At 35.9% G+C, this 21,107-nt stretch overlaps 3 protein-coding genes across 5 annotated transcripts; all 3 read right to left on the reverse strand.

Annotated features, from left to right (window-relative positions):
- Positions 1–205: 205 nt before the first annotated feature.
- LOC131006268 (bark storage protein A-like) lies at positions 206–4,653 on the reverse strand. 3 transcript variants are annotated; one of them, XM_057933458.1, is made up of 6 exons: positions 4,318–4,653; positions 4,078–4,145; positions 2,943–3,098; positions 2,264–2,470; positions 1,111–1,290; positions 206–530 (listed from the first exon to the last, which is right to left on the reverse strand). In XM_057933458.1, exons 1-6 carry the CDS (start codon positions 4,538–4,540, stop codon positions 354–356), a joined length of 1,011 nt encoding a protein of 336 aa, XP_057789441.1. In that variant the 5' UTR covers positions 4,541–4,653; the 3' UTR covers positions 206–353. The 3 variants fall into 3 exon arrangements, with proteins under 3 accessions (XP_057789441.1, XP_057789442.1, XP_057789443.1); XM_057933459.1 differs by having other exon boundaries at positions 4,078–4,141; positions 4,314–4,623; XM_057933460.1 differs by lacking the exons at positions 4,078–4,145; positions 4,318–4,653 and adding an exon at positions 3,386–3,715.
- A 2,518-nt stretch (positions 4,654–7,171) lies between these two features.
- Positions 7,172–12,457, reverse strand: LOC131006267 (3-phosphoinositide-dependent protein kinase 2-like). Its single transcript, XM_057933457.1, has 11 exons — positions 11,515–12,457; positions 10,208–10,388; positions 10,062–10,114; positions 9,875–9,976; positions 9,699–9,807; positions 9,533–9,611; positions 9,268–9,433; positions 8,898–9,032; positions 8,635–8,798; positions 8,251–8,473; positions 7,172–7,635 (listed from the first exon to the last, which is right to left on the reverse strand). The coding sequence occupies exons 1-11, from the start codon at positions 11,737–11,739 to the stop codon at positions 7,552–7,554; spliced, it is 1,521 nt and encodes a 506-aa protein (XP_057789440.1). The 5' UTR covers positions 11,740–12,457; the 3' UTR covers positions 7,172–7,551.
- Positions 12,458–15,039: 2,582 nt separating this feature from the next.
- LOC131006259 (glucosamine inositolphosphorylceramide transferase 1-like) lies at positions 15,040–19,579 on the reverse strand. The gene is made up of 4 exons (XM_057933441.1): positions 18,818–19,579; positions 18,308–18,430; positions 17,111–17,278; positions 15,040–16,955 (listed from the first exon to the last, which is right to left on the reverse strand). The coding sequence occupies exons 1-4, from the start codon at positions 19,082–19,084 to the stop codon at positions 15,267–15,269; spliced, it is 2,247 nt and encodes a 748-aa protein (XP_057789424.1). The 5' UTR covers positions 19,085–19,579; the 3' UTR covers positions 15,040–15,266.
- Between the last annotated feature and the right edge of the window lie 1,528 nt (positions 19,580–21,107).

Here is a 21,107-nt window from a genome sequence, read left to right on the forward strand (position 1 = left end):
ACTGGAAGCCACCACTAAAATCATCACCAACAGCGACGCCGACGCTGATGCCTCCGAAAGTGAAGAAGGCCTCTAGTTTTTACAAAAAGAACTAAGAGTGCCCAAATTATTGAAACGTTTCAAAAATCTCGTCATTTTCTTTGCATTTCAATAGCATTCCAATATTATTATTATCATCCAATATCACATATAGAAAAGCTAGCAAGTATGAAATAAAAACTTTCATTGATTTAAACGAGCCCATACATAAACCTCCATGGATTTTTGTTGCAAATCGGAGATGGTTGAAATAATCAAATTATTCAAGCCAATTATAGTACAATCTTAGAAGTATAAAACCTATAACACACACGTTAAAATGGATACAATTTTCTTGATAACAACTTAATAAATTGAAGAACTACTTTCGCTACGTTTGTAGAAGCGAGAGATTCGAATAGATCGATGTCGTTCACGGTGCCGTTTTGCCCTCCGGCTAGGTCGGACATGCCGCGAATGACGATCACCGGGTAGCCATTTGAGAAACTTGTCTGCAATGCCACCATCAACTTAATTTTTATACAAGTAAAATTCATTTAGAAAAACGCACGAAGAATGCAACACAAAAACGAGATACTCCCTCCGTCCCAGTTTTTAGTATTCATTTAGAGTGACAAACATTTTAATAAAGTGGTTTGGTGCGTTGTGAGAGGAATACGGGTCCATCTTTTATGTTAATGCTAAAATAATTAAAGTGGAGTAAGAGTCTCACCTACTTTTACTAAAAATACGGACAACCATAAAAAGATATATGAATATTAAAAATTGGGACGGAGTGAGTATAATATTGAAAATGATGATACAAAACAAACACGATCACAATATATTAAAACAATGGAATGGATTACAAATCCAATCACCCAAATTAAAGCATGAAGTGCTAGAAACTAAATTTGATTCATAATCAAAATCTTGCTTTGATTATCTAACAATTTAATTTAGAACCAAAAAAAATAATCTTATATTTTGAAAAATGATTCAGTCAACTCAATTTTATAAAAACCTAATACAGCTAAAAACTTAAAAATGTTGTGGAAATATAAATTAAAATAGAAATAGAAGATGACTTACCATCACTACTGCAGAGCTCTCCATATCAGCAGATGAAACCCCAAAAGTTTGGTAAAGAAAATCTCTATAATCTCCATTATTAACAAACATGTTGGCTGTGGACCCTCTCACTCCAACTACAACTTTTGGCTTTGTTTCAAGGCATAAGGTGGAATTCACACATCTTTCCAATTCTATCCCCTTTATATATGGCACCAAAAAAAAAAAAAAAATCAACATCAAGAAAACAAATTAAATAAAAGTTTTTGCATTTGTTAACTAATTTAGTTTTGACCTAAGTACATCATCTATAAACAATACTCCCGTGAGAAATTAAGAACAATACTCTCTTCGTCTACAAAAAATAGTCATAGAAGAGGATGACACAGATTTTAATAAAAATAGTTGAATGTATTGTAGATGGTGAAGGGGCACATTTAAAAAGGAACGTTAATAATGATAATTAATTGCATTGTGGATGGAGAAAGGGGTCCACTGTATGATAGAATGTTTCCAAAAATAAAAATGGACTAATTTTTGTGGACGTCTCAAAATAGCAAAATTAACTTTTTTCTTGTGGACAGAGGAATATATGTATACCATTAAACAATACTCCCTCCGTCCCTGAAATGACTTCCTCTTTGGGGACGGCACGGGTTTTAATAAAAAGTTGTAAAGTGTATTGATAGTGGAGAAAAAATGATATAATTATTATTGGAAGTTGTGAAAAGTGTTATAATTAGTATTGGGATTGGTGAAAAGTGAAAAGTAAGAATAAATAAAGTATTATTAGTGGTGGGGTATGTTTCCAAAAATGGAAAGAAAGAAAGAGGAAGTTATTTGGGGGACGTCCCAAAATGGAAAAAGAGGAAGTTATTTTAGGGACGGAGGGAGTATAAGATAAATTGATAATTCTAATATGGACTTGGCCTAAGAAAGAGCGATTTAGTACTTAATCCTTTTGTACTCGTTTCAAATCGGATTAAAATTCGATAACACGAAAATTGATGTGGATTGTTGGAATTCTATGTATATTTTCTCCTACACAATAAAGATGTGGATACTTTTAGAATTAATAATGAAATTATCGACAAATATTATAACATAAATATTGAACAATATCGTATTTGCTCAAAATAATAAATTAAGTAAAACGATGTCGTTTAGATCTTACCTGAAGACTAGTGGCTAGTTGAAGCCAATTGGTGGTTACTTCAAACCACACCTTTTCTTGAGGAACATTGGGCTCTCCTGCCTCGGAATAGTATCGTTCTGATCTATAAGCAATTCGCCCCAGATAATTATTTCCTCTTTTTGGCAAATTGTAATCTTTAACATCCAATTTAGCTATGTCTTCTATTGGAACTGTCCCATTGGTTTTCTGTTAAAATTCACAATCAAATCAAAAATCATGATTAGTTAAGGTAAAAAAAAATTGTATGCCTTGGAATGTAAGGTACATCCGCTCCAATTAGGGTTAACAGTCTGTAAATTCACGAAATTTCCTTCTTTTTTTTCCAAATTGGTCCACGATTTTTCTAATTTGCATAGTAATCCATCACTTGAAAATTTGATTTTAATGTTTCCGCCGTGACAAATTTCCCCAATGTAAATCCGTTTTTCAGCACTTATGGAAGGATTTAAATTGGAGGAAATTTATCATGGTAGGAACATTAAGAACAAATTTTCAAGTGGTAGATTACTATACGAACTTAAAAATCATGGAAAACACCCGAAAAAAATGAAAATTTGTGAATTTATAGATAATTAATCCTAAAATTTATTAATTTGCATCGACAAAAAGTTTTATACGTATTGATTAAATAAAATACGAGACGAAATATTCGAGTTACCATCCAATCCCAAAGGCCAGTGTTGATAAATTCTTTTGGGACGACGACATCTCCTATGGATAAGGAAGTGTTTGTGTTGCCAGAAACTCCAAAATGGATCAGTCCATAAATGTCGAAGAGATCCACCATTTGTTGCGTTGCAGCTGCAGCATTTACCTAATCAACAAACATATTAGTGATAACTAATAGCAAAAAAGATAATTACTAATTTGATAACATAATACAGATCTTTAATACTGTAAATCTGAATGTACAATATCTAGAAGCCAAATCCGAAAATCCAACTTAGTTTCCAAATTATCACATCTTGAAAAACTAAAGCAAAACTAGCTAGCTCATGAGCAGCATTATTTGCATCCCTGCGAGCGTGGCAAAAGTCAAACACAAAATAATTGTGACCATGCTCGAACACTTCCTATAAGTCATTGCATTACGAATTCAACCTTCGATAAATATCATGCATTACGTGTATAGTGAGGAGCGAATCCGTGTAGAGAACATGCTCCAAGCATAAGCCAATCCCCAAAATCATCGCATGAAGTTCTCCCATCAATACAGTGGCCATCGATCTAATACGTTGACTACATTATAATACTTATTTATATTTTGACAATAGATTAAATTATTATATTTTCACCTTTCTACTATAAATTACCCGCATTTCACTCTCCTACCATAACTTAATACATTTAATAAAATCTAATATTAATATATTATACTACAATATAATACATCACAATCAAATAAATGATTTAATATCCATACTGTCAAACAAACGAGTCCTAAATGATTTACATAATCCTTTTCTGAGCCAGTCTAATTAAGATTTAAATAAACTTTATGCTTAGTCCATGGTACTCCATCAAATACTCCCTCTGTCCCACTGAGTGAGACCTTTTTTTTTGGCACGAGAATTAAGAAAAGTGTATTTTGTGTGTCTGTAAAAAAGTGAAAAGGTGTTTAAAGGGAAAAACTTTTACCCAAAAAGGAAAGAGTCTCACTTACAGGACGCCCAAAATAGAAAGAGTATCAAATACAGTGGGACGGAGGAGTATAAATTCAACTTGTTGATGGAATTGAATCATCAAAATCTCTTCATTTCATACAAGTAGAATAAAATAAAATAAAATATTACCATTCCTATCCCACACCTCACGTAAATGACTTTCTTGCCCTCTATCCTCCCCACTCGAAATCGCCTCCCTGCAAATCCAACGAGCTAAGTTAGAACCAATCAGATTCTTCCACGATAACACTGTGATTGGTCATCGTTTCAAGTGTAATTTCACAAAAAAATAATTAGTGGTCATATTTATACAATTTATAAAAGTTTAAAACATTAAAAAAAAAAAAAAAGATAAATAGGAGGACTTGCCTGAGAGGTCAACGTAGGGGTATCTGGAGTCATTTTTGAAGGCACCGGTAGCAAAGAAAGCATCTTCCTCAGCAGAGTAAACTGTGATTAGCCCTAAATATGGCCCATTTTTGTTAATCTCCTTGATTATGGCTAATGATTTCTGCCTTCCATTTGCAAATCCAAATGCAGGAAGCAGAAATAAGGCAAAAATGGCTGCTAAAACTAACTGATTTGCAGACATTATGAAATATTTTTGTCTGAATAATTAATGGGAAGTTTGTTTACTTTATTTGGGACAGCTGCAAGTTGAGTGATGAGATGCAATCTGCTTGCTTTTATAGTAATTTAAAGTGTTGAATGTTGAATTATTTTAATGCAATAGGAGTATAAAATATTATAGGAAGATGATATAGAAAACATGGGAGCAGTATGAAAACATGTAGTGAAGTTTTCTTTTTATAAACAAATAAATAATTTTGAAGATTTTGAACATGAGATCTTTAGCTTTAGGTATTTAATTAGTTTATCATTAATCACCTTATCAATATATGTCATTTTCTTTTTTGATGGGTATGTATGGCAGTATGGGTGTGATTTGTGTGCAAATAATCCAAGGTTTTTTTTTTGTCTATTTTTCACTAATAAAACTGTAAATTTTTGCTAAACATGGAAAAAAAGTCCCATGTTGTTCAACTCATTTTCCACATCTCAATGAATGAATGTGATGTCAGCGGTCTTTGTCGTTCAACAAAATTAACTATTCTTTCATTTGGAAATAAACGAAGAGTAGATTTGAATAAAAATTCGAAAATATGTACATTATAAGATATAATTAGATTATAATAATGGGGTTATGGTATAAAAAAATTACACGAATTTTAAAAAAATTGCAATTTTCACCTTAACTTTCAATCAAGCAAAAATATACATGAATTATTTTTTTTTTGCAATTTTCATCTAAATTTGACTTTCAACGAAATTAGAGCTTAATTGACAGTAGAAATTAAGTAAAATATATTAACTTTTGCCTTCTTAGACCTTCGAGTTTTTAAATACTCCTTATCATGTGAAGTTAAACCAACATCAGATAAATTTTCGACTGCCAACTAAACTCCAATTTCGCCAAAAGTCAAATTCATGTGTAAATTCCAATTAAAATTATAAATTCATGTATTTTTTGATTTAATTGAAAATTTAAATGTAGATTATAATTTTTTTTCAAAATTCGTCTATTTTTTAACCATAACCCCTGTAATAATTTAGCCAAAAGATTATGTGAGAAAAACAGAAATTACTCGAAAAATTGGATGTTGGTTGATCAAGTCATTTTCAATCTAACAATTTAAAAGTCTCATTTTAACGTCACGCCAAAATTATAAAAAGATAGTGATTATTAATTAATTGCGTGATTATTTATACAGGTCATATTGTACATGCTTTATATTTTTCATATGATTTTGTCCTAATAATTGTATTAGTCATCATCAAGACCTTGTCTTTAATTAATTAATTCATTACTCTCTCACTCTCTCACTCGTAGGTTTGTAGTTGATAAAATAATAGATTATAATAATATCACCCACATAAAAAAAATACTAAATATATTTATTACACTATAGTTGATGTGGACCATATACAGGGGCGGAGCCAGACTTTTTATTCAGGGGGCTCCAAATTTTTTTTAAAGAAAATTAATAATTAAATAAAAAAATAAAAAATAAATTAAATTATATTAAAAATAAATGATAATCAATAACACAATTATAATATTATTTAAATTACAAAAAAAAACACATTTTAACAGATTTTCAAGCTCATATTCATGGTACGATGTATTTTGCAATAAAATTACTAAATATTGAATATTATATATAGTGCAAATACATGATACAGTCTCTTTCTAATTTGGAGAAATTTTTATTTGAAATGTTACGAAACGATGTCGTTTAGGCCTCACAAAAACGCCGTCGTCTTTACTAATCCACGTAAGCTCCAATTCAACACTCTAGCGATCGAAAAAAATTGGGGGACGAAATTGCAAAACTTGAAAAAATAGTGATTTAATTCGCCACACTCAAAAGACATTAAAATTGCAAATTCAAAATAGTTTGTGATTTTATTTTCCAAAATTCCATGAAACTTTGTAAGGCAAAGTAACTTTCAATATCAAATTCAAAAAATAAATCTCTAAAATCAAATCCAAGCATGATATGTATAAATTAATTATGTGTTTACTTATTCTAAGCATCTTAACTCTAAAGCTTATAACATATCAATTACAGTATAAAATAGCTCAACAAGATAATGATGTAGATAAAATTATATATTTTTTATTTTTAATATAAAATTACGAAAATATCCTAGTATTTTTGAAAATTTCAGGGGGGCCCAGTGACCCCCCTGCCCCACCCCTAGCTCCGCCCCTGACCATATATATGGTGGTTGATAAATCAAATTGTATTTGGACCGCACACACATTGTTCTTCTAAACCATAAAAATATACTATCAAAATTCAGCTTATTAAATTCTAAGGGTATTTATTTATTCATTGTATTATTTATATAGCCTTCTAGAAATAATCTAATTATAGCTACAATCACACCAAAATTATGTTCGTAGCCTTTTTTTTTTTTCGTAACTATAACTAAAATGAAAAGAGATTTCCAACGATACATAGCACATCGTAATCAGATCACCGATAATCGGAATCACGCCTAAAAGTTAGTGTAATAATGCCAACTTTCACACGTGATTCCAACTTCAATGGTGGTCCAATAACGACGGGGTACGTATTGTTGGAAATTACTAACCCAAGTAAAAAATGTAGAGTTATCTGCTGCAATCAAAACTCCAAAAAGGGGCCCTTAAAAGTAAAACACAAGAAATTCTCATCTTTCTTTCACCATACAATTAAATGAATCAAAATGTTTCCTGGTCTATTACACTTTCCATTCAGTATGTAGATTTAATCATCCAAATATAAACTAAATCAAAGCAAAAACTGATCTAAATAAATGATATTTGAACTGGGAGATTCTGAACAAACTATTTTTTGTAGCAAAACTGGTGGATAACATATCCATGGTGATGTGAGAGGCCACCTTAAGGAGCTCGAACAGCGACTATCCTCGAGCGAGAGCTTCCAACGGAGCATCACCCGAAACTGTTGATGGGGTCGCCTCGTGTTTTTCTTTTTCCACGCTGTGTTATAATTATATCCAGATGTATGTGTAGTCGAACGAGTAAGCAATTTACCGGTTTTGGAGGGCCTCGATCGCCTTCTTCCACTGCGCTGCTCGTTGCTTTGCATCATCGAAGCACATAACCTTCTTCGGCTGTATACACAAGGATGCATTCATGATCAAAATGGTGATGTTGAATATAGATTCAAATTTGGTATAAATTATTGAACCTTCATCAAATTCTAGTTTTGGATACAAACTTTAAAGTGTAGCGTGGTAATTACTGGACTTTAAAGTTTGTATGTAAAACCAAAATTTGATGAAAGTTCAGTAATTTATGTACAATTAACCCTGATCTAAAGCATGGCATTTGATAGCTAACACGAATATCAGTTTATCGACCTTCGAGCATGTTTTAAATAATTTGCCGACATTTTATAAATTACACATTGATCCTCAATCTTGCAACGTTTTCTCAATTATGTCCGGATGTGATATTTCCGGAGCCGGAAATATCGCCTCGGGAAATTATTGTGAAACGGTGCTAAGAATCTGAAAGACAAGTCAAATAACGACACCCCCCGACCCGTCTCTAAACCTCCACCGGCCAAAATAACGTTGTTAATATACCACCTATCAAGCCATAGAATAAGGCCTCTACTCCTCTACCCAAGTTCTTGTTTTCGTCTTCCTAGAGTTCGTACAGCCTTGGCAACGGATGTATATACATCACGGTATCAACACTATAAACGAGGAAGCGAGACTTACAGTGCAAATCTTGAAATTCGAAGGGCTTATAACTTGAACGTTCAGATCAGTCGGATTGTCCGACCATATGATATTTCCTCGGACCTCCAGTTTTGCCGGGTCGACATAGATCAATTTTGGTTTGTTCGTAAGGATGAGCTGCACCTTCTTACTAGTTATCTTCTGCAGTTTCTTGACCATGGAGATCATAAGAACGGACTCGCCCGGCTCCAAAAATTGCTGCCTGTCAAAACGTACGAAAGAAGTTACAAACGAATGTTCTTGATGGCTTCATTCAACTTCATCGATTTTCCTTCTTGTCGTGCAAAACAGATTTACTACGAAGCAAAAGGATGTTTGCACCGAAAAGGTCTCGAAGCTGAAAAAGCAACTCTTGACACTAACCATTTCGAGTCAAATGAATCAATTGAAGCAAGCCTATTAATGCTGCCAGTATCAGAAGCTGAAGCAACGGCACCATTTCCTTCGTTTGTTTTTACTGAACCATCTCCAACATGTGTGGGATTCCATGAAGAATCGTGATCTTCGCCTCCAGGAGACGACTGAGCCTGGACAATGTGCAATGACGACTAAATACTCTTGAAACCTCGATTTTCAAGGAAAATAACTCTTTATAAAAATTGAAATGAAATAGAAAAGGATCTTACTCTTGGGTCCAAAGCTAGTGGAGGTGGGTTCACAGCCCTCAAATTTGTCCAATCAATTCCCATAAAAAAAGGATGGCTTTTCAGAGATAAATAGCCATCGGGTCCCGCCCCCGGTCTCTGACTCGGATCAATATCCTGCATCAGACGTAGCAATGTACCAGTAAGACAAATATACAAATGGTTGGACGAGGCAAACAGCGTATGAACGTCGATCTTTTTATGCTGGCACGTGCAATACTCTTGTCAAAGCATCAGAAACGACTATCTACGCAGCAGAAACAAAATCCAAATTTTCGTGTACTAGTTCACATATTGAGCAAAAATGCACAATTCTGAATAGAATTTGTAAAGTAGTGAGTTCATTTCTTGCCAATAATTTATCTATCAGATCCCGTGCTGCTTCCGAAAAGTAATTTGGAAATCTGATGTCTCTCGCGATGATTCTTTGGAAAATAAGCCATTCACTGTTATCCTTGAAGGGAGACGTCCCCGAAAGCATTTGGTACAACGTACATCCAAGGGCCCAGAGATCATTCCTGGTCGAACGCATTTCAAATGAACACCGAGTCACGACTGATGAAAAGATTATTTACAAGTTCGAACACCAACAGTAAAGGAAAACTCGTTAATCATACCCAAAAGTTGCCGGAGAGGAATTTAAAACTTCCGGAGGTACATAGGCGGCTGTCCCGACAAAGGTACACGCCTTATCATCTGAATATAGTTAAAAGGAATAAAAAAAATTATTCGGAATTCGCCTAATTCTTTCTCATTAGCAGTAAAATTACATCACAGACTAACCCGATGCTGCGTTAGGAAGGACCGTTATCTGGCTATCTTGCATAGGCTTTACGCTACCAAAATCTGCGACTTTGATGTGGCCATCTTCAGTGAGCAGCAGGTTCTCCGGCTGCCATCTAGAAACTATTAGCATTGCTAAATATAGCAATATAATGATTCTCAACAAGACAAAATACCTTAATATCTCGATGTATTAAGCCCATACTGTGTATATATTCGAGAGCATCCACAACTTCAGCTGCATAGAAACGAGCATCTTCCTCTGATAAACGGCCCTTCTGCACCCCACAAGATCATATTAAAGGCCAACTATAGAACAATATTTCCGAGAAATTGTATGCACGTCCTCGGAATTTTACTTACCCGTGTGATTTGATCAAAAAGTTCTCCGCCTTCACAAGATTCGAGCGCCATGTCTTCAGAATATAATTAAATACAGGAACATCAAATTACCCTTACCAACCAAGAAAATATAAGGAATATATGCCAATGTCACGAGTAATACTCACAGAGTGAGAAACTATCTTGAAATGTAAAAAACAATCGCACTACACCGGGATGATCTAACTGGTCCAGAACAATGCGCTCCAATTTTACATAAGCTGTTTTGTTTTCTTTCGTGATGAACTTCTTGTCCATGATCTTCATAGCATAAATCTTGCCGGTGTCTTTCTTCTTGGCTCGAACAACCTGTCGATAATAAATCAAATGAGAAAAAAGCATTGCCTGCATTTTGCACATAAAAACTAATATTTTCCAGCTTCTACCATAATTGGGAATTCGAGATAATACCACAGCATCATTCTGAACTACTCAAGCAGGAACAAATCAAGTTTAGACAACTTAAATCTATGAAGAAAAGAGCTACTTAGCGTATGGAATTATATTTTTAACATGGAACTATTATTCCATGATTTCAAACAGATTGAGTTCAAATATTTTGTTTGTGCCATCTGCATTAGTAGTTTAGTTGCCCGAGCACATTAAAATTGCCCTATAATTCGTCTTCCCAATAAAATCTGGAAAATGAAACAGCCAATCACCTACACCAAGAATGTGTTATTGGCCTAGATATGGTAGCTACGGAGAGAACTTTTACGACTCTCTCTCTACTTCTTAATCCTACCTAATACAGTAGTATCTATTCTAAGTAACCTCACCAAAAAACGATAACCAAACCGATGAAAAGGGAAACAAGCACCAAATCTTGATGTTCACAGCACATTAACAGTTGGGCCCTTGCAATGCTTTGTTTTGGGAATTATGATTTCCTTTGCAAGTTCATCATACTTCAACTAAGACCAGAAACACACCTTACATCATAACATCTATTAAGTAGAGTTTTCAGGAAGATTTAACATCTCATCTATCGATTTTTCACCATCCCAATTATTCTAAGTTTGCAGCATTGAAACCAGTTTACAAACAGATGAAGAATTCATGTACTCAACAATCACTTCAACAAGTCCCAACTCTCATTTTCCTTAGTAGAAATATCATAAATTGAAACAACACAAAAGGTTCAAAATCACGAAATTCGAAAGCATCCTCTGCTCCTCTCATTCAATAGTTATTCAAGTTAAGCAAACAGAAATGAATCCAGGAAAGAGGCATGAAATAGCAAATAAAAGCAAGAGCTTTCTGGGTGGGTATTAAACAAGAAACATCAAGCTCAATGGAATCAATATCAATCCAAACTATGCATCAAATCAACAAGAATCCATCACACAATCAAGAGCAACATACACAGAAAAAAAGATGGAAAACAAAAACAACACAGAAATGAAAAGGAGGGGGAAAAAGCAAAAGATTATACCTTTGAATAGGAACCAACACCATAAATCTTGCCCAATTCAAAATCTTGAATGCTAAAATTCTCCTGTGGCGCTCTGAAGGAGAAATTCTTAGATCTCTGAGAATCACCATTACCACCACCACCATCATTGTTGGATGAAGAACTGTTGCTCTGAATCCTCATCTTTGAATCAAATTCCTTCTCCATTGTATTAACTGCTTCCCCTCCTCCAACCAATGCCAACATTATTTTCCCCAAACTTCTCTAATTCCCCCACCACCCCCACAATACATGCAAAAACAACAACACAAAACACACACAGAATCTGTCTCTGCACACCCTATTTCCCTTAAAGCCAACACCTTTCAGCTTTCTCTCCCTAAAAAAAATTAAATCTTGAGACAAGGGTTGGATTTATTTTTCACAGTCCCCAATGAAAGTGAAGACCGTTGAATAGCAGAGAAACAATCTCAGAAAACTTAAGAGAAGACAACTACCCATCAAACATCAGATTAGATTCTCCATAAATATTCCCTCTTTTTTCTGTTTCAGACAGCAATCTGATAAAGCCACCATTTCAAAGAGAGGCCCAGAAAAGCAAATGATTCCTTGCACAAATTTATGATTGAATACATATATAATTGATTAATTCCCCCCTTTTTCTTTGTTTTTGTATGCAAGTATGCAAATGTGTATGCATATATCTGAAAAAGGTATGAACTTTATGAATTTTTCAAGGCCTTGAAAAGGAAAAGCTATGGATTAGGATGAGCGGAAAGAAGGAAATAGGCATATCATATGTATGGGGATGGGGATTGAGAAGACTACATGAAAATGAAAAACAAAATGATGGGATTGGCATTGTAATTCTTGAACCATTGTAATAAAGTATTCCCTTGTTTTAGGAGCAACGTTTATTTACATCTTAGTTTTTCTTTTATTTTTTTCCTTTAAAAAAAAAGTTTAAATAGAGTTTGCATACTCAGTCATCTCTAGCTTTATTTTGCTGTATGGTTATATTTGTATAAACAACTTTATATTATCAAAGTTGAGTGTTTTAACTTTTAACTATATTTAGCACTAAATTAGTTTCAAGTCTCTTCATCAAATTACATTAACCACAACTTTAGCGTAAAATAAAAAGGAAAAGTTCACTTCTTTTTATATACATATTTTAAGAAGAAAAATCATTTTACTCCAAACCTTGCACCTTGTATTTCCCCCAATTATGTTTGTGTTTATAAATTTTGATTTAATTAATGATAACAGATGAATCTGTCGATAATATAATTTTAATTATCCCAATAGATTGACAAATTACTTCGACAATTTCCACAAAGAATAAAACTCAAGTGTTAAAAATATATTTAATATGCATATTAATACTTATAAAATAAAATACTTTAGATAAGATTTTATTCGGCCTATATTTTTGTGCTAAAATTGCATTGTTTAGCTGTCAAAATCACACCAAAATAATATTGTCACTAAGCAATTGTATCTTTTTCCAGCTTTGTGTTGAACACCCATTTTTTTTTAATTTCGTCGCATTAGCCACCAGATAAAATTAGTGAATTAATTTGGATTAAGTATAAAATAAAATTAATTGATTGGTAAATGCAACAAAAATAAAAGGTCTGGGGGGCTGGTGTTCCAAAACTTTATTGTTGATGAAACCAAAAAAAGTGTTTCCCAAACAAAAGTACATCTAACAAATTCTTACAAGACAGTGATAATTTAATACAAATCAAAGTACAACTACATCAGTAAAGATCTAATTTTAATGCAAAAGAAACCAATTTGAAAATTACATTTTGATATTAATATAATACTATGAATTAGATACATATATGTTATGTACCCATGTATGGTAATTGATGAATGAAAAGAAAAAAGAGAAAAAAGAGGGAATGGAGAGTGAGAGGGTGCTGATGATAGCTTTGATTTTGATTATTTAATATTTATTAGAGAAAATGAAAAGAAATAAGAGAAAGAAAAAGTGAGTAATAAATTATCATATGCATAAAAAGAAAAAATATAAAAATTGTAACAAATCCATATTAACATGTTGCCTGATCGAATTTATTGAGTCAAATACTGAATTATATATTGTCTAAAATTTAAATTAATATAATTTTATATAAGCTATAAGGCTAAATTATACTCCCTCCGTCCACAAAAAATATGCCACAATTTCCTTTTTCGTCCGTCCACAAAAAATATGCCACTTCCATTTTTAGTAGTAGGGTCCACACAACTCCACTCACATTTAAAGTGGGACCCTTACTCCACTACCAACTTTACTCACATTTTCTTAAAACCCGTGCCGAAAGCAAAGTGGCATGTTTTTCGTGGACGGAGGGAGTAGTAATTTTTTATATTTTTTAGCAAAAAAGTAAAAAGAATAAAGAAATAACAAGACAAGGTAGTCTAGGCCTAACAACTAGAAGTAGCTAAAAAAATTGTTTTTTGATGGAAATGACTAAAACTATGAGTCATCCAAGTTTATATTTGACTTGCAAGTTTATCCTCATCCATAGTGGGGGCCACACATGACATATGTCAAAGGAGAAAAACAATTTCACTCAAATAATGGTGTCAAGAAATGGTCCAAACTAGAAGATAGCAATTGGACACATCCAATAAACAGAAAACATGTAAATCATAATAGGGTGGCCATAGACTATCCTTTTCCCTCAAACTATAGGCCAAATTATTCAAAATGGGAAATAGGGCTGCCCATAACGTTCTACATTCTTTCATCTATTATTTCATCAAATTATATCAATCAAACTCAATTCATTATTCACCATTTTGAAAATACTAATAGGAAGCTACATGCAATGCACATAAAAGCATTATATATATATATAGGGAGAGAGAGACGTTGATAATACTAAATGTGTTGAGAATTGAGAACGCGCATTCACACGCGTGAATAAGTCAATAATTTTTACAAATAAATCAATGTAATGTATGAATAGGTATTTTTGTGAGAGTTTGAAACATGAACAAGGCGATATTTTCACCATATTAACTAGATACGGCTATCCGTGAGTTATGTTGATTTGTTCGTAGATTTTATTAATTTATTACTTATTCTGATTTTTTACGAAAAATAAAAGTCTCACTGGAACCACGTCCTATATATATGGATTGTGTGTATGTGTGAAATAAGTAAATCATATTACAACTTTGAAAAATTATAGGCACATAAAGATTTTTGTTAATCACAGACACAAAAAATCATATAAATAAGGATATTGTAGGTAATTATAACAATATTTGTAAAAGTATAAACTGTTATAATGTATCACATTTTACTACTACTATCCTTAAATTAAATATATAACAAGAATATAATAGGCAAATTAAATTATATAAAATAAATCTCTTTTATAATAAATATAGATGTATATTATTGTCACTGTTTGTATTTTTAAGTATTGAAGTACAAGCAACCACTTCATAAAATTTTATGAATTTGCAAAAAAGGCCCTGGCTTATCATGAATTTCTGAATAGAATTATAGTGCAAATAGAGAGAGAGAGAGAGAGAGAGAGATCAAAGTAACTTGCTTTGCTCTCATCCAAACCAATATACAATTGACTGACAAGAACATGATGTACAACAAGCTATAGGCTATAAACAATTAACATAATCTACACTGTAATAAGAAAAAAAAAAAGAAAAAAAAAGAAAAAAAAAAAAAAACAAACAAATTCAAACAACATGAACAGCACATCTTTACCCCAAAACTAATTATTTTTCAACTATACATCCCAACCATCCTTCCTTCTGCTAAACTCAGACTTTTTATGACTTAAATTACCATACATACCAGCAAACTCCTTCAAACACTTGCTCCTAACTCCATAATGAGCTTGTGTGTTCCTGCTAATCGCCACGCCGGAGAATTTCGACGTGTCGATCGCCCACGCCGGCCTCACGTACTCGACGACGGCGCCCCCCGACGAGCTCGCATTCGCGTACAAGTAGTTCATCAACACATCCTCACAGTTGAAGAGCCTATCCACCACGGCTCTCCCGGCCTCGGCCTCCTCGCTCCAATACCTCTCGAACGCGGCCCGGCCGTCGAGGAACGCGGCCCCCGTAAGGATCATGTTGTACCTGCCGTGCTTCCGGGCGTGCTTCTCGCCTCTGTACCTCAACCGGCCCGCGCCAACGAGGCGCGGGTAGAAACCGACGATCCGGTCGGGATTCGCCCGCCAAACCCTAAACCCGCGCTCGATGTCGTCGCAAGTCATCATGATGTCGTCGTCGAGCTCGAGGACCGCTCGAGTCTCGATCAGAGGATCCGCCTTGAACCGGTTGTTGAGCGAGTTACGCTTCTCGACTCTCACCCGCACCGGCACGGCCGAGTCGAAGTCGCTCGGCCGGGGCGGCGTTCCTTTGTTCCACACCACGACGATCTCTCTCACCGAGGCGCATCTCGAGTAATGCTTTACGTACATTTTCAGATTCCATAGCCGGGCATCGTAGGTCATCGTTAGTAGCGTGAACTGCGAGTAGTGCCCCTCCACCGCGTACGGCTCCTCCGCGCCGCTCCCTCCGGATATATACTTAACTCCGGTGCACATTAGCACCGTGGCGATCAACACTGTTGAAACCACGACGAGTGTTCCAGTCCACGTGTGCGGCCTTATCCTAGCGCGAAGAGACGAGCATCCTCTGTTCAGGCGGCTGCAGAAGAGCCGTAGCTTGGAGGAGAAAAAATTCGACCTCTCCCAAGCCAAGAAACCGTCGCTCCTCTTCCCAATATCGTGGGGGCACCAACTCAAAGGCACGATACACTTCACAGCTCCGAGAAGCATTCCAACGAGCACGATGAGCGTAGCAACCGCCATAACTATAGCAGAGCCAAGAATGAAGCGATGCATAGCATCTCCTGATGGAACTCGGTCTCCGTCTAGAACTGCAACCCACTCACCGGAGCCGAGCTGCTGCACATCAAGGTGGTGATTGCGAGCGCCATTCCACGAATTTCGTCCCTTAACTGGCTCGTTAATGCCCAAGGGCACCTCGACTTCTCTAAACTCCAGAGTTGTTAGAACGGTTACTTTGAATACACGTATCCGGTGCCCGTATGTCTCACCGCAGTCTTGACCTACACGGTAGAGGTTTCCATTATACACGAAAGGCCTCCCCCCATTCCGAGCTCCCACGCTCTTGTCCGTGTTGTATATCGGGTTTTTCTTGTGAGGTCTCCACGGACCGAGAGGCGAGATGCTATACCAGATCTCCAGCTGCCCGTTTTTTCGCGTGCCAATGCCACTGTGATCGGAACCAAAAAGCCAGTACTTGCCCTCATGAGGAATCATGAAAGAATCCACAAGCGGCTTCTTCATGACGACCCGGTCCAATGTCCATTTCAGAGGGAAGTTGGTTGCACGATAGAGACGGAGATCCCCTTTTGCACTGCCCTCGGGCATCATATATATCTGCAGGAAACAATAAAATGAGTGATTCAATCAATCAAGTAAATTGGACTGATAATCGAACCAGTTAGACATCTATGCACGTGTTATACCATATCGTTTAGATTAAGTTTATGAGATGATAGTTGACAATTTTGTTTAATAAGTCAAGCTCTTACGTTTCCATTGTACTCGAAGACATACGGATAGGAGAGATGCCAATCTTCATCGAGGGCGATCCCCAACTGCTCCCACGTTGCTCCCTTATCTACACTTCGTGCAACTCCGATGTCGCCTTGCATTGTTATCGAATTTTTTGTTTCGTAGAACAGGTAAAGAGTATTGCCCTGGATCATGCGATCAAACATTCGATGAAGCAAAATGCAAAGTGAATACACAACTTCAATGTAAGTTGCAAATATATTCCTCAAATGATCGTATGCAATACTAATGTAGCACTCGACTGGAATCAAGATAAGCAGATAATCATAAGTCTAATTCATTGTCATAAACAAATCAAAAACACACACACACAGAGAAAATTGGACAAAAGAATGAATCTTTTGTAACGACAGCGACAGTTGAAAAACATGAAGGCACACAGAAAAGCAGGTGGTGACAGCAACAATTTGTTTATAATAGTCAACACCACACTTGGAAATGAGTATCAACCTGAATTACTCAATTTATCAACTAGAAAATTATGATCTGCAATGTGTTAGTTACATGTTTATGGAGTTTATTATCCCTACAAACAACATCAGTCTTCTAAACTGTTCGAAACATAAGATAACTTCGACTTGCTTCAGTTCAATTCTCAAATTTCTGTATGTTTCTCTTCTAATCAACGACTCGACTAATCAACACTCATCAATCACGAACAATCTTCGTTGTGAACAGCCGTAAATTATGTTACCCTTCCTTGTCAAAGACAACACAAATTCAATACTACTTGAGAAGAATTAATTACAATACATAATATTGGAATCCCTAAAGAGGATTACTTCTCAAGTAAGAATTATTTTTTTTGATAAATACATGTCCACCTAATCCACTCAAATGGAAAAAGGGGAAAGAATATATTCCCTTCTCCAACAGAAATTCGAATTTATTTCATTCCCAGCTAGCCAGTGAGGATACACATCTCCTTTATTTCCAAATTTCTTTTCTAGAATTATATAAAAGACAACTCTTTATACCTATCCCAGATCCAATTTACACCTCAAACCCACTTGCTATAATCCCAAAAAGCTCTCATCTTTATCCCTATGAAGCCTCTTTGGCAGGATATGTTATTATCAGATTCCATGATTACTAATATAATGCAGATAACAATACAAATATGCAAAAGAGGAAACCATGAGAGAGAGAGAGACCTGAAGAAAAAGAAAAGGGTCAGCAACAAAGTTACTGGGAAAACCAGAATCAGAAAGTGAGGCACAAGTGACAACTGGATTAGCCACAGGCCAAGCTGCAGTCTTCTCCTTCCAAATATTCATCTGCCAACAAATTTTCATAATCTTTAATCAATTATCAACCCACACAATTTCACATGCCCATAAAAATATAAAGAAAGATCGTTGAATCATAGTATTTCACAAGAAATTCACCAAAACAAGAAAACCAAGCCTATAAGAAATATATTTAATTAACAAAAATTTGGAGGTGTGAATAAACCAAGAAATGTCCCCTAATAAAAAACATATAACAAATAATCAAAACTCTTCTATCCTAATCCACCACCAAAACCAAGAAATACTTCAAACAAAAAAATATCACAAAAGTCAACCTCCATGATCCAATAACATGCATATAAGGAAAAATAAATAAAAAAATTGGTAAACAGAAAAAAAAAAAAAAAAAAAAAAAAAAAAAAAAAAACATACAGCTTCAATGGGTTTAAGAGAAAAGGGGGAGTCGCCGTAGTAAATGCCAATAGCCCACGAGCCCTCATTGTCTTCTTCGCAGCCGCGTGCAGTGATCCCCGCGCGCACGTTAGCAGCAAGCATAAGCCTCGCGTAGAGGCTCCCAATCGACCCCAAAACGACAAAGGAAAACAAGAAAAACGCAAAAGCTGGCGACAGAGCGCACTTCTCGTTACTCCCATTCTTGCTCCCGCCGCCGCCGGAGGCGGCGATTTGGCTCGAGCCCATCACTCGAAACAGTGGAGAAAATCAGAAAAATCGAAACTTTAACGCAGAGAGGAGGAAATCGGAGCAGTCCATTTGCATGAACTGTGAAAGCTGCACAAGTCTTGCATATTTCACTCAAGGAAATCACCTTGGGATTGGATTTTAATGGCGATTTTCTTGCTTGTTTCTTTCTGGGCTTCGATTAAAGTTAGGAAATTTTACACAAACACTGGAAAGGTGACAAGAAAACCGCGTACGTAGTTGGGGGGTGGGGTGGGGTGGGGGGGGGGTTGGCCACCTTGTGCAGGAGCTCGAAATTTTCTAAATCTGTGCTCATCTCATCTGTATAAAATCACACATATATAGACACACGTTTGTGTGTGTTTGCATAAAAAAGTCTTTGCATTTCTGAAATGAACAAAATGAGTATGTTTTTGACAGAAAAAATGTGTTTTTTTTTTTCGGTAAAAGAGAAATTCGCAGTCGGTTTATTATTGAATTCGTTTTGTTCAACACTATGTGAGTTTTGTTTGACAGCTCAAAGTTGCAAGATTTTATGAGGTGTTGTGACAGAGAAAAGAACAAGAAAAAATTTCATATTGTTTTATAATATTATTAATATTTGAATTTAATTCTCACTGGTATGTTTTTTATCTTTCTTTTATGGTTTAGTGGAGTTTATTTTGGAAAATTACTAACTCCAAGTTTTAAATGAAAAGCGTAATATTATAAAAGTGAGATCTATGTCTAATTTTGTAATAAAGTATATATGATATAGTAGTAATATTTATTACTCCCTCCGTTCCGCTTCAAATGTCTCCTTTCTCTTCTCTTGGGAAAGGAGATTAAAAAATGTGTATAAAGTAGATAAAGTAGGTATAAAGTAAATAAAGTGGGTTGGTGAAAATTATTTAAATATTAAATATAGAGAGATCGTGGATTGCCAAAAAAGGTATGAGAGCACCCGCATCGCGGGTCCTCGATGGGGTACTCGAGGAGACCATCGTCCTCGAGGAGGGCGATGCGGCGAGGAGCTCCTCGAGGACTCCTCGAGTTATCGAGTATCCTCGATAGGGCGAAGGAGATGGCGCGTGCAATGCACGCGCCCAATTTAAAAAAAAAAAAATGAAAAAATCGAAAATTCGAATTTATATACACTTTTTGACTGTAGCTCCTCGGTCTCCGCACCTTTGACCGACGGATTTAATTTTTTTTTTTTTTTAATTTTCCCTTCTTCTCTTCTTTAAAACACCCATCTTCTTCTTCTCTTCTCCTTCTTCCTTCATCCTTCTTCCTTCTTCTCTTCACACCTGTTCTTCTCCTACAATTTTCTCCGTCATGGATCCACACAACCCTTTCTACGATCCAAATTGGTGCCCTGATCTCTCCTCCGATTATCATCCCGATATGGGAGGAATCAACTTGGAGGAGAGCCCGCCCGAGGAGGAACCGGTGAGTGCTCAGCAGAGTGTCTCCCCACCAAAAAAAGGCGGCCGGAGGAAGGAAAAGGCCACCAAAATGAAGCACGACAAACCAAAAGTTTACCGTCATACTTACCTTCCACAGCATACGGATCTCATCGTCCAAATTTGGGCGGAGGAGACCAACGACTCGATCCGTGGGACGGATCAGAAGGGAGAGTCATATTGGGGCCGGATCCGCGAACGTGTGTGCCCCATCCTCGGCGTCGACCTCGGCATTAAGCAACTTCAAGGCCACTGGTCCCGGGTGAGCGCGGATGTGCGTCTCTGGGAAGCTGTTTGGGTGGAGACGAGCAACAATTGGCCGTCCGGTCATTCGGATGATATGATTCGTGAAAAGGCCCAAACCATCTTCAAGGCTAGAAGCCCAACCAATGCCTCCTTCAATTTCTGGAACGCGTGGAGAACTCTCCGGCACAATCCCAAGTTCAAGTCGATGTACCTCCTTGGAGACGTGCATGCCTCCAAGAGGACAAAGACTACGGAAGAGGGCGGCTTCACCACCTCGGCGTCGGGCGAGGAGATCTCTTCTGCTCGGCCCATTGGCAACAAGGCGGCGAAGG

The sequence above is a fragment of the Salvia miltiorrhiza genome, chromosome 1, assembly GCF_028751815.1.
Source record: "Salvia miltiorrhiza cultivar Shanhuang (shh) chromosome 1, IMPLAD_Smil_shh, whole genome shotgun sequence".
NCBI classification, from domain to species: Eukaryota; Viridiplantae; Streptophyta; class Magnoliopsida; order Lamiales; family Lamiaceae; genus Salvia; species Salvia miltiorrhiza.